We start from the raw sequence: 13,820 nt of genomic DNA, 5'->3' as shown, positions 1-13,820 counted from the left end.
TATTTTCGTCAGCTTATAAATTAGACTCCAAAAAATTTATAAACATTAATTTATATTTAATAATAATAATCTTATAAATACCATGACTTTTGAAGTGAATGTGTGGTTTTCTTGTACCGTGTGTGTTGTTTATCGAAAAAATAATAATAATAATCTTATAAATGTATGTTATATTCTTTTATAACCCAAAACAACTCAGATAGTCCTGAATAAGTTATTACATTACACTTTAGATTCATTAATAATAAATATAATTCAACAAAAATGTCCAAGTGATATGTAATCCATATCGTGTCAATTATAACAAAGTACACCTAAAAAAAACGATATATATTATTTTTGGAATGGACCAACCTTGCAAAATTAATGGATCTTGCTTCAGTAAGCCCAAGCCCAAGCCCATTAACTATCAATTTAACCAACCTAGCAAAATTAATGAATCTAGCTTTAGTAAGCTCAAGCCCATTAACTAATAATACTACTAAGCCCATTTAACGAAGGATCCCTCTTATATTTCCAAAACCCTAAATCACAGCGTTCTCTTTCAGAAAACAGAAGCGCCTCACTAGCGGACTCACCACTTGGCTTCCGACGAGCAGCGGCGCAAGGCGGCGTGAATCCGACAAAACGACAGCGTAAACTCATACATCCACCCTGTTTTTCCTCATTTGTTTGCGTTTTCAGTAAATTTGATGGATTTGCTGTTTTTGTGGTCAGGAAATGGCGGACAAGGCAGTAACTATCAGAACAAGGAAGTTCATGACTAATCGCTTGCTTTCCAGGAAACAATTTGTATGTTCTGAACTTATTTATTTTAGTTCCTGTGTTATTAAATTTTATCTCGTTTTCATCTATATTATTTAATTTTGGGGGAATTGCTTCGGCATTTAATTTTTCAGATTATTGATGTGTTGCATCCAGGAAGGCCTAATGTTTCTAAGGTATGGCCTCGTTTGATGTTTCCTTTCATTTTATTGGTTATATAATGCTCTTTTTTTGGTGTTTAGTCATGCTACTCTTATGTTATGCGGATTGCAACGCCTCTCAGTTCTAGGGTTTAGTTGAAGATATCTGTTTGTTGCTCTTTTGCCTTAATTCGAAAAATGTGATAATGGGAACACTGGATTAGTTTTACTTCGACCTGACTGCGATGCGACAATACAGTTTCAATGACACAATTGATGTCCATCTCTTCCTAATGCAGTTCGATTATATTTTGCTTTGGATCAAGGACAAGCCTAAAGTTCGCATTGTTTTTGTAATTTGTCGCCTCGTCAGACAATATTGTCCAAGATTACCTTTGGTGGTGTGCTCAGTTTAGTTTAAGCAGCTTTACTTCTGCTTTTATTTGTCGAGAATTAACAATGAAATATTATTCTTAGGTCAGATACTAAGTGGTGTTAGTTTCTATGTTACTTTTATTTTATATTTGTTAATGCAAGTACTCAACACTTTGTAAGACCTGGTTTTGGTCCTCTTGATTCAATCGTCGGTAATGTTCTAATATACTTTTGGTTCTACGAATATCATTGTTGAAGGCTGAGTTGAAGGAGAAATTGTCGAGGATGTACGAGGTAAAGGATCCAAATGCCATCTTTGTGTTCAAATTCAGGACACACTTCGGAGGAGGCAAATCTACTGGGTTTGGTTTAATCTACGATTCCGTCGAAAATGCCAAGAAATTTGAGCCAAAATACAGACTCATCAGGGTAATTCATTTACTCGCTTTACTATTTTACTGTTGATTTCTCCTATTGATTGAATGACAAAAAATATGGTCATTTCATTCATGCAGTTTTCTGATTGAATGCATTGCCTTGCATATTGGTTTTAAGAGTGTCAGGCATTCTTTTTGCCTTTTGAACTCATCACTGATAAAATTATATTGGTGTCTTTTTACTGGTGTTTAAGACCAGAAAAGAGAATCATGATACAAAAACTTCCAGTATTCAATTGTAGTTACATAAATCTTCTATATTTTGTTGTATCTTTTTGTTCTGAGAACCTCTTGAACTGTTGAATGCAGAATGGTCTCGACACCAAGGTTGAGAAGTCAAGGAAGCAAATGAAAGAAAGGAAGAACAGAGCCAAAAAGATTCGTGGTGTTAAGAAGGTATGTCGTGCTTCCCTTTGTCAAGATCCTTGGTATTGTCTGCATTTAGCTATTCAATATTATTATACTGTTATGTTCTGTAAACAGAGTAATACTTTCTATCTGAGGAAAGAACCACCTTGTTTTTTCTTAACATACATCCCTCGACCAATTGACTTATGATTATTCCATATTTTTGCAGACCAAGGCAGGAGACGCTGCCAAGGCTGGCAAGAAGAAATAAGTTCCTTCCAATTTTGTGCTCATAGAATTTGATGTTTGGAAGAGTTTCACATTGTGTTTTTGTCGCTCTAATCTTGAACCGATGAATCTCCTTTAATGTTAAACGTGCACATTTTATGATGGTTACTATCAAAGTCTTGAATTTTGTGTTTTCATTGAAATTTCTGCTTGGTTTATTGTTCTTTCTGTGCTTTTGATTTATTTGTATTGCATTAGATGAAGGAATCTCGACACCATGCCCTCTGCTAAGACTACGTTTTTAACTAATTCTTGCTCTTAACATCGAGCTAAAATTGTTACTTCTACGTGTTGATATGCGTGCCGAGATTTAGACCAGGGAAGCACCCAAACTGACTTTACAAATGGAACAATTTTGAACCCAATTAAGATGGAAAAACTAATTATGATTAGAAACCATCAGCCCAATGCCGAGTTGTAGGACAGCAAAAAGTAAAGAGTCCATTTTCAAATGACTCCAGAGTTCAATATTTTAGCATGACAAATTGACAACCAAAGCTCAAAAGTTCTTGTAGGAAATATTCCCAAACACTTCGTAAATTTCGTTAAAACTTGAAGCTTTAATGCAATACAAAATATCCATGTTTAAATCTTATCGTAAAAACAAGTGGCATAAGCCTTCCCAAAATTATGTTAGACGTGGGCAATATCGATCTTAACCAGGCCTGTGTGCCACTCTATTTGTTGAACGTGGGCATTATTGATCTTAGCCAGAACCATGTTGATTGTTGAAAATACTCCTCCTAATGCTTCAAATTAAGCTCATACGGGACATGAAAATGAAATTCAAGCTAATAAGTAGTCAACTCTTGCCTGATCAAACAAATCATATTACCATCGTTTCCAGAATCAAATCTTTTCATTCCAATCGTCATAATTTGCTAGAAACCTTACAGCATACCTTCTAAGTTCAAAAACTCTCAATGAAGAAGAAAAATTACTCCAATATTACAAACACACACACATGTCACACATGTGTGTGTGTGTTCTTCTATGATTTTTACTGACTTGATTAAGCATTGCAGTCTCTCTTGTCTTCATTGAAAAATCTGCCATCAGGCTTTCAGGCCAGCATTTTGTCGTGGGAGAAACAAGTCAACCAATATTATACCATCCATTTATATAGTAATTTATTGGTATTATAATCTCCCCATGTGATCCACTCGCCCAATACACCAATATTCAGTACTAAAATCATATATATTCAAAACAATTTAAAGATTCCCCTCTTTAATTTCTGTAATTAGAAGTGTTGTGAGACAATATTTTGTCTTTATTAACCAAATATTTGTCCTCCGCTTGTACAAAGCCGAGTCATCCAATCCATTTTTTTAATGTTTTTCTTCGATAATGCATGGCACGTGAAAATCTTTTAAATTAAAATGTCTGATTTACGTGTTTTTGTCTTAAAGAGTACTAATTAATTGTCTCCATGCATCGAGCGCAAAATGGCTGCGTGATATGACTGATTTCAACTTTGACTGAAATGTGGGGAAATTTAATTTAATTTTGAGTGTTCGTACAAAATAATATGATGAGCCCATATATATGTATGTATTTATGTTTTCGGCTGCCATCCAAGTACATTCATAATTCGGACACTTTTTCACTTTTCATCATAATTATGCTTCATTTTTACCCATTTTGTGTCTATAACGAAATTAGCATATATTTTTTTCCCTAAATTATGGTATCATAATTATTTGGTGTAGAATTTTAAATCTTAAGTGTTCTTATTTACTTATCATCTACCTGCAATCAATCAAACAATTAAATATATATTTTTGATCTATGTAGTAATCTAATGATTAAATTGAAATTGTATACTCATGAAATAAGAATGAAACCAAAGGAGATCGGTGGTTGCATCAATTCTTTTTAACTTTGCTTTATCTCTAATATGTTATCATATAAATTTATAATATATAAAAGTTGATTTTTCTAAATGATTTATCCATACTATCTCGATCATGACATAAAAAAAACCAACAATTATATATCAAACATGAGACGTTATCCCAAATTTGAGATCTTGAATTAATCTTGATCTCAGATGGTCGTATGTCATAGAAGTCATTTTCGTCCTATTGAATTTCATGGTTACACAAATTTATAATAAAACAGTTGCAACTGAACATTAATTATTCTAAGTAAATGTTTTTCAATAATGGCAGCTTTTTTCCTCCTACGCTTTCAGAATACAAATCAGGCTAGTTTACTTGTCAGGTCAATCTGAGTTTTCAGAGTAAATTAATTTAAGAGTTATATATATTTTTTATTTCACCTAACCTAACTCGTCTTTTTATACACGTCCCATCGAATTTATAACAAAGTAGATGGGAAATTAAAAATTTCCCGTAAATTAGATGCATTGGACCATAATTAAAACATAAAGAAATTAATATTACTACATTTATGTGTAATAATAATAATATAACTATTAATATAATTGGAAAAGATAAGGTGATGAAATAGGATGGAAATTATATGCAGTGGGGGGCCAAACACAATATCGTCCTGCACATAATGAACTGTCAACATTTACAATTTTGATCTTTATATTATAATATATTATTTTATATTTATATAATATAAATTAATTAAGTAGATGAATATGATAAAAATTATATATTATACTTGAATGAGAATCCAACCATTGCCATGATCAGTGAACTGTAAATGAAAAGGTTACATGTGTTACTAATGCCGTGAGATCTTGCATTTGCCTTTGGAAAAATGCTTTCTCCGGCGACCCTTTTGCGGCGGCGACGGCGGCTCTTTAAGGAGGCTGACGAGGAGATCGGCGAAAGCTGCGACGATGAATTTGTGGGTGCTTTTGGGGTTCAAAGAGAGGTAGCACATCAGAAGCTCATGCAAGTACTCCCAGTTAGCGTCGACGTCGTGTAGCTCACGCGCCTCCACCATTTCTTGCATGGATCGGCGGAAGTCGATGAATGGGTCCGGCGAGAAGGTGGGTACGGCGACGCTTCCGCCGAAGATCGCGGGGTTCTCCGGCGGGTTCGAAGACGTGGAGAATGAGGTGGAGGCGAGGGAGGAGGAGGAGTCGACGATGGAGTTGGAGCGGCCGGGGGAGGTGAAGAAGAAGCGTTGGGAGGCGAAGGCGGTGGCGAAGTCGGGTGTGGAGGTGGACTCCGATTCGGAGTCGGCGGTGGAGTCGTAGAGGGAGTTGAAGTTTGTGGAGAATAGACGGCGGGGATGGATTTCCGCCGGCGGCAGATCGGTGGAAGAGAGGGATTTGATGGTGGCGAGGCAGCGATTGAGGTTTCTTGGCATTGGCATTGAAAATTTGGGAGAGAAAATGGTGAAAGTTAGATTTAGTTGGTTTACTGTTTAAGATTGGTTGGCATGTATTTATTTGAGTGCATATGATAATAAGGGCCCGGGATCATTCGGTTCTTATTAGCTATTCACCTCTTTGAAAAATGTTATATCAATTGATAACAGAGTCAAAGTCATAAGTTCGATTTTCATTGATTGTAGTAGTGCAATTATTGGGATTTGAGAGATAGATTGTTGAAGTGCAATAATTCTCTTTACTAGGTTGAGTGATCAAATCATGACGTTTGTACTGTTGTTCGATTTAAAAGATTTGTGTTGCACAATTAACACAAACTATATTTTTTGATAAAATAACAAGCGCTCGGTTCTACCTACTCCATCTGTTACACTCATTTAGGTTACTTTTTTTATCAGTCACAATCATGTAGTTTAATTTTCATATCTAATATTATCTTTAATACACTTTTATCATTTTTCCTCTATTAAATTAATATCACTGGGATCATATAATTATTTTATTTTATTAAAATCATCATTAATCTGATAGAAAACACGTAAGCTTGAATGAGTGGGACGGATGAAGCATGTACAATGAAGGATTACACATTCGATTAGAAATTACAAAATTATCTCTATACTTAATTCGAAAAAACTCTTTCAAAATTTCATTTATAATAAATGTATAATTTCAAATACAAATATAGAATTAACTTTAGTTGTACATATAGCATAATATTTTTTACTTAATTTGTTCGAAGCTATTACCGTCGATCGTATGGTCTATAATATGAATTCCTGTACTTATTTTTCCTTTGATTTGGTTCAACACATGGGTCACGTGAAAAAATAAGCAAAGCAAAACAAAATCTTTAGTTTAGGGGGAGTTAAAATTAAATTTTTTAAAAAATGTCCGTGCTTTTGGTTAAGAAAATAAAAAATAAGGTAACGTTATTGCGTTGATCTTAAAGATTTAGGTTCTAATGGAGACGTATTTAAAAAACTTTTTTATAAAAGTATTTTTTTTAAAAAAATTATAAAATATTTTAAAAGTTGTCGGCCACCCCAAGACTATCGTGCACTCTCGAACAACTCTGGAATTTTCGAACAGGGGAGGGAGGGGTCGGCCACCCTAGGAGAGTGCACTCTAGGTTTCGAAAATTATGAGTTGTGTTTTTTAATTTTTGTACTGGAATAACTTATTTATAACACGAGCTGCTAACAGCTTACAGCCCGTTAGTCATAAGTTCAAGCCTAACAAACAAAGCCCATATGTTCAGAAATTAATATAAAATTCATCGTGACTCAAATTGATAAACTAATTTTACCAATGTGTACAAAAACCTTTTCTGCATATTTTAAAGTCAAGATAAATTTTCTGAATCCGAATTCAGTGGTTTCCAAAGATGACATTCCCATGTCATTTTAGAAAATCTCACTCCCTCTATTCATCAATAAGAAGTCCTACTTCTCGTTCGCTAAATTTAACTCATTAAATTTAACTATTTCAACGGGAATTAGAAATCTATTACTTGTGTGACCCTCAATGGTTCAGGGATACAGCTAGCCGTGGGCTCACAACACCTTGTGACTCGAAACAACAATTTCTGACTTGCCCATCGAATCATAGAAGAGCGCCTAGCAACATAGCCCCATGATTCCCTAGGTATCACTGATAGTGCCTGCAAGAACCAGTGGGTTTAAGTTAGCGTACAGTGCGGTCCCTTCAACCATATATCCCGATCGAATCAACAACCATTGGTATATCGAGAGTCGTTCGAGATTTTATAACTATGCAATACATCTTGAAGATCAAATAATGACATCGCATGTGCAATTAGTAAACCAAATAACCTAAAGCACATCATGTACTCTGGCCAGAGATTTGTCACACTAATATCTCCTCAGATCGCATAGGATATCCACGCCCGTAAGCGTGTGGTGAATCCTTGACAACAAAGCATTGACTCCTATATGTATCGTACTGTACCCAATCTCGACACCTGATGACCCTCATGGAGTCGGTAAACGAGTCAAAATACAGTACTAGCATATAGAGTCTCCATGATGTTTCAAGTAGTAAGGACTAATGGTGTTTAACCAAAACCACAGACTTATCCACTCAATTTGTGAAAACCACTTGGAAAGTTCGAATAGGGTAGTTCGATCATCCATCCAATGAATATCCATTTGCATACTTCGAACATCTTTATGTTCCATACCAATGAAACGTGGTACTCGGCATCGCAAATGCTAGTCTCAATCTCGAGCGATCCTTATCCTTATTGTGGACGGCTCAATTGACTAGGAACTGGTTTAGAATATACAGTTATTATAAGATGTATTTCATGGTAGTCATTCATATTCACTATCACATCTTACATGCACTCTATTATATTCAAGGTCTTTATCTAAACATCATATAATACGTCACAATCATAACAATATGACAAAATATAAAGTAAATGCCAATAAATAGTGTAAATTATATTAAACAAAGATTGTTTATAAATAAAGTCATAAAGGCCTTCAGCCACAAGTTTGCTAGCAGGGCACCCACTCTTTCACTATTTTGCTTCAAAATTATGTTTAAACAAATGAATAAAATCCATCACAAATCAATTTTTAGTTGCTCCAATTGAGGAACATTGAAAAAGGAAATCGGTACAAGCACGCTACCTCTTACTATATATTTCAAATTTGTACTAGATTTCCAAAGCTTTAGAAACAAGAAAGGGAGAAAGAAGAAAAAAGAAAAAAGAAGTTGAACTAACTAAAACTAGCCCTACAAAGGCACCATCTTCCCTTACACATGGTGGGGATCATCCCATCCATTTCACCTACCATCTTTTGCTTCATTGATGAGGATATATGAGATGTGCTTAATGTGTGATATTTATTATCATTTCGAGGAATATATATATATATATATATATATATATATATATATATATATATATATTCGAAACAATGCACTTTGAACACTAATCGTCCACTCAAAGAAATAAATAATTTGAAATTCCAATATGAAAATGGATTTATTGGCTATTTACAAATTCTATATCATAATCTTGGGGCTTGTCAATATATCTATATTGAAGGTCTCTAATCTCTACCCAATATGGTTGAGATCTAAAGACATTAGGTGAAGCACTTATTTTTTTATTAGTGGACGAATCCCATTGCGCAATTGGATTATCTCTAAATAGATCTTTAACAATTGGGCTCATGTGAATGTGATCCGATCGTAACCCAATTCTAGGCCCTTTTAAAACTGTAGTGTAGAAGGTTCGAATTTACATATATAGGCCCAAAGTGTTGTTTAAAATAGAGTTTAAAATTTAAATGAGATTAATTAAATATCGTGAATATAAGGACTTATATTGGTTCGATACGGAATTTTGGATGGTTTTGGTTTTGCTGAAATCGAACACATAATCAAACCATAAATATTTCATTCCCTCCTATTTTATAAACATTTTTCTTTATTTCTTTCAAAATTATAGCTTGTTAGAAAATTTTCACATTTTTAAAATAGTTTAACCGATATTATTAATAATTTTTTATTTGACATCTCATCTGACATGTCATATAATTTAAATTTACATTTATTTTATTTTATTTTTTCACTCTAAAAAATATGTAAATATAAATTATATGACTTGCCAGGCCCAAATGAGATGTCAAATAAAAAAATTATTAATAATATCGATTAATGTATAATTAATTAATCACAATGGTCCCAAGACTATCGTGTCATATGTTCAATCAATGTGTAAATAATTAATAATTATTTCATTAATATGATCGGATTTTATAGAATTCAAATAGATAACGGTGGCCTTAACTCTTGAATTAAAGACCATCACTTATAAGCTTGCGTACCCCAATAAAAATGAATTAAATACGGCTGATATTATATTCATCTTGAAATTCCATATTTTGTTTGCTTCAATTTTTTATTTTTTATAATAATATTTTGTAAGATTTTACTTTATATCTTGTCGAATGACAGACAAGAATAGATGAGTCCATACGTGCGATGGAGGAGAAAAAGAACAAACCAAAGGCTCCACCACCACCTTTTCATATCTCATTAAGATTATAAATTCCATGGTGACAACATCAACGTCGAAAAAAGATGAGATGATGTGAAGAGAAAAACAACATAAGATATTGTGTATTAAAATATAGATATGATTTTAATATTTCATGTGTGTAAATATTTAATCTTGTGATATGAATTACAAAAAACTATTCAATGCACAGTATCCTGTGATGTTTCTCTCATAACAAAAGATCCACACAAAGTCACGATACAATTTTAATTTGATCACGCAATTTTCAAATATTTTTATGAACCCCACGAGTCGAAATTAAATTTAAATAATTGAATTTAGTATTAAGATACTACTAATTGTGCTATCATAAACTCAACCAAACATCCATCCACAAAGAATAAAGGCTATAGTAAGTAAAGAGACTTTCGGAAAACAAGAATGGTCAAGATTCCAATACATTAACCCGTCCCCGTTCGTATCGGTTTTGGTTCGATTATAATGGTCCATATCAAGCATTTGGTACTTTGTCACAAATAATCAAAAGTTTCATGGGCATATGATGCTTTGTCTCCACAAGCCTTTTCACTCGCAACTCTCACCCTCGTATGTAATGTAGTCTGCTAATAATCAGTAGCCACGTCTGTAGTATTTTCATGGCTCTGCAAGGAGCAAGAACCATCACACATGCAACCTACAGGCACGGTCTATTACGCAGATTACAACCATACATATGTTGTTTGGCCGTGGGACGAAAACGACACATACTGGGGCTACAAATGTTCACATGCAAATGTTTTTTGAATGCATCTCAAGAAATCTGAGGCATTGCATAGTCTCTGCACCATATAATCCAGTGAAGTAGCTGTTAAAACATAAAGCGCTTCCGAAAAATACAAGACAAGATACTAATAATGGCCTATACAATCTTCTAAAGACTTTGACCATCAACCACAAAACACATTCATCAAGAAAAAGTTTCAAATTCCAGATTTCTTTAGCCATTTGGGTAAAAGTTCACAGCCACTCGCAGAAGCAGAAAGTAATGAAAGAATAGTAGAACAGACATTTCGATGCGAAGCATTGTGCACAAATTTCATACTACATGTTCTATATTGGAACACATTTCTGATATCTACTCAATGCAGTGCAATACTGAAATATTACAAAATCATGTAGCAGAAGATAAACATCGAAAACATTCTAGCAAGATACTAGACTAATGGTTGTACCATTGATCCCTCCAAACTCATGGTTTGAAACAATGAGACCTCGTAAAACTTGAGTGAATTTCGATTGTCGAAACACAGTTTCCAGTTTCAATCAAGATACTATTTCATTATACTAAAGGAAAACAATCAAGAACCTCAAATAACCATAAACAGGCTTTGTTTTCAGTCTCTCTTCTGTTTTTCTTTCCTGTTCAGCCCCGAAAGCTTTGAAATTGCAATTTGTAACATATCTGATCTTTCTAGGAGATAAGAGACTCGGACAAATACGAAGTGAAGGAAGATTGATATTGCTTTTACTGTACAAAAACAAGCCTCCCACCTCCAATATCCCCGCCGCCATCTTCTTCTTCCTCCTCCGCCTCTTTCGGGACCGTCACCACCAGCTCGCCGCCGTTATAAGCGGCGGAGACGAGCTCCGGACGGGTCGAAGCGGGGAGCCGGAACCGCCACAAATCGATCTCCAACTCAGTACCCGACAAGTCAACGACGCCGTTTCCCCTTACAACAATCTTAGTAACTCCAGGGCAGATCTCAACGGCATCGGCCCTGATGTCACCGCTGATCTCATCCGTGGCGGCGATGAATCGGAGGGCCTCGGAGGTTTCTTCGATCGACACGTCGGCATCTGGGTGAAAGGGCAGCTCCAGAACCTTCTCGAATATGTGGGGCAGCCGCCGCAGCTTCTTCTGTCGGCAGCTATTAGCAAGGGCGAGTACTGATGCAACATCGTATCGCAGCGCGATGTTGTGCTTTCTTGGTACGGGGTAAACCTTCATTGGGGCAAATATTATATGATTTTTTTCAGATTATACACATGTAAAAACAAGAAAAAAAGCTTGGATCTGAAAAGAAACCCCAGACAACCAGGATTGAATTTCCTCTGAGAAAACCAAGAGAACCCAAGTAACAATTTGACAAAAAGATTGGATTTTTATTTTTTTAAAATGAAACGGATGAGAGAAGAAGCGAAGATTTTATCGATGAAGTTGCGTGTATTGTAGAGAGCTCAGAAAACAGTGGGCACTAAACTGTAGAGAGTTTCACTGAATTCGCAATTTCCTTGATTTCTGACGATTTATAGCGTTGGCTCTGTTTACAAAAAGACTTCAGCTTGAAATACAAGATCACTCAATTTCATCTCATTCTCTCCTTTTAGAGTGCTAACTTACCAAAAGAAATACTAAAAAATACTTCATTTTTTTTGGTGTCATGTATATTTTTTATAAATAGTGTTAGGATAATGTTTTGATATAACTTTTAATTCATAGAATTTTTTATGTTTTAATTTATAGTGCAAATGAATTACAACTAAGCAAAAGACCTACAACATACAGAAGCTTGAAGCTTACCCCTAAAAAATTACAAGGGTTCACATAAATCAGAATTCAGACAAACTAAAACAGACAAAATAGGACAAAGTCTAATAATGGCTAGGAGGAAGTATAAAGAAAATGTTTATAGTGAAGTATTTAAATGGTTTAAGCTATTCACTTGATCTTAGATTATTCAAATTAAATATTGAAATTTCATAGGGAAATTAATATCGAATATTGAAGTGTTGAAGTTCGATGAGAAACTTTGCAGAATAGTGTTGTTGTCCTTATCAACACTTCCTATAAATTATTTAGGTACCATTCGATTTTAAAGAAATGACTGTAACGTAGATATAAATAATTTAATATAATAAAAAAATAAAAAATGATAATAAACATAGTATTTAATTTGACTGATAAAAATAGTTTGTTTGATTCGAATGATTAGATTTTGAATAAGACGATAAATTAATATTTTGTTTTTTTATAAATTAATAAAATATAAATAATAATATTTATTAATGATAATATTATATTTTAAATTCAATGATTTGAATGATGTAAGATAAATAATTAATGTTTTTATAAATTAATAAAATATTAATAATATTATTTATTAAAGATAATATTAGATTTTAAATTTAATTATTTGAATGATGTAAGATAAATAATTAATGATTTGATTAATATAAATAATATGATCAAATAAACCTGAGATTAGATAAGATAAATTATCAATGATTGATAATCTGTAACTTGAAACGATACCTCATTCTATTTTTTTTTTTAAATGATGGATTAATAAGATAATATCACGCACATACTTTTTTTTTTCTTTTTATTTATAATGGTGCACATTGGGTAACGGTTTACCCAATCACCATGAGCAAAGTTTGTGCCATATGTTCAATTAAAAAAGTGTTGACATGAAGATCATGATCAAACTTTCGAGGAGACCGGTATAAAATTTTTTCCCACTCGAATAACATGTGAATTTTTTTTTTACGTAGTTAAACTCCACAATGAATATTTATATATATATTTCTTTTAAAATTTAAATAGATAGAATTTAATAATAGTCCTAATCAAAGTTTTATAGAAATTTACTTTGGTATACGTATAATCAAGATATTTATAACTTTTTTGGGAATATTTTAAAAAGTGATTGAGACTTGAATAGGTTTGAGTTTGAGTAGCTTGACTAGTCGACGGAGGAATGATGATTTAACAAACATATGAATGGAATGTGAGAACGAAAGCATGTATAGTTGTATGGATAATGGACTCAGCTTCACTCACTACTTGATACCTCCTACAAAAATATTTGTCCTAATCCGATTCCTATTTTTAAGCCTCTTTCGAGATTTTTTTAAAGTCCATTTATGTTTATATATTAAAGAAAAATAAAGCTTAAAGAAATCACACACATTTTTTTTACATTTAAAGTTTATACTTATGGTGTTATGCATATGTTTATTCTCATAAAAGGAGAAGACATGGGATGAAGAACCATCTATTGATCATAGCCAAGTCGATAAGACTTGAAAAGAAAAATATAATCGGTGCG

The 13,820-nt window shown here is 33.5% G+C and overlaps 3 protein-coding genes across 3 annotated transcripts; 1 reads left to right on the top strand and 2 right to left on the bottom strand.

The window, feature by feature from the left end:
* The first annotated feature begins 532 nt into the window (after positions 1-532).
* On the top strand, positions 533-2,490 carry LOC140887939 (small ribosomal subunit protein eS24z-like). Its single transcript, XM_073295558.1, has 6 exons — positions 533-635; positions 718-792; positions 900-941; positions 1,539-1,709; positions 2,027-2,113; positions 2,295-2,490. The coding sequence occupies exons 2-6, from the start codon at positions 721-723 to the stop codon at positions 2,334-2,336; spliced, it is 414 nt and encodes a 137-aa protein (XP_073151659.1). The 5' UTR covers positions 533-635; positions 718-720; the 3' UTR covers positions 2,337-2,490.
* A 2,505-nt stretch (positions 2,491-4,995) lies between these two features.
* On the bottom strand, positions 4,996-5,750 carry LOC140887938 (transcription repressor OFP16-like). The gene has a single exon (XM_073295556.1). It carries the CDS (start codon positions 5,651-5,653, stop codon positions 5,054-5,056), a length of 600 nt encoding a protein of 199 aa, XP_073151657.1. The 5' UTR covers positions 5,654-5,750; the 3' UTR covers positions 4,996-5,053.
* Positions 5,751-10,703: 4,953 nt separating this feature from the next.
* On the bottom strand, positions 10,704-12,108 carry LOC140892501 (uncharacterized). Its single transcript, XM_073301421.1, has one exon. The coding sequence runs from the start codon at positions 11,714-11,716 to the stop codon at positions 11,234-11,236; it is 483 nt and encodes a 160-aa protein (XP_073157522.1). The 5' UTR covers positions 11,717-12,108; the 3' UTR covers positions 10,704-11,233.
* Positions 12,109-13,820: the final 1,712 nt, after the last annotated feature.

Source organism: Henckelia pumila, chromosome 3 (genome assembly GCF_033568475.1).
Source record: "Henckelia pumila isolate YLH828 chromosome 3, ASM3356847v2, whole genome shotgun sequence".
Taxonomy (NCBI): Eukaryota; Viridiplantae; Streptophyta; class Magnoliopsida; order Lamiales; family Gesneriaceae; genus Henckelia; species Henckelia pumila.
This window is presented reverse-complemented; position numbering and strand designations above follow the sequence as displayed.

Excerpts from the sequence above, each read along its gene's own strand:
- LOC140887939 (XM_073295558.1), top strand. The coding sequence starts at position 721 with ATGGCGGACAAGGCAGTAACTATCAGAACAAGGAAGTTCATGACTAAT. Across the intron at positions 793-899 it reads TGCTTTCCAGGAAACAATTT|ATTATTGATGTGTTGCATCC; the intron begins GTATGTTCTGAA and ends TTAATTTTTCAG. Across the intron at positions 2,114-2,294 it reads AGATTCGTGGTGTTAAGAAG|ACCAAGGCAGGAGACGCTGC; the intron begins GTATGTCGTGCT and ends ATATTTTTGCAG.
- LOC140887938 (XM_073295556.1), bottom strand. The coding sequence starts at position 5,653 with ATGCCAATGCCAAGAAACCTCAATCGCTGCCTCGCCACCATCAAATCC.
- LOC140892501 (XM_073301421.1), bottom strand. The coding sequence starts at position 11,716 with ATGAAGGTTTACCCCGTACCAAGAAAGCACAACATCGCGCTGCGATAC.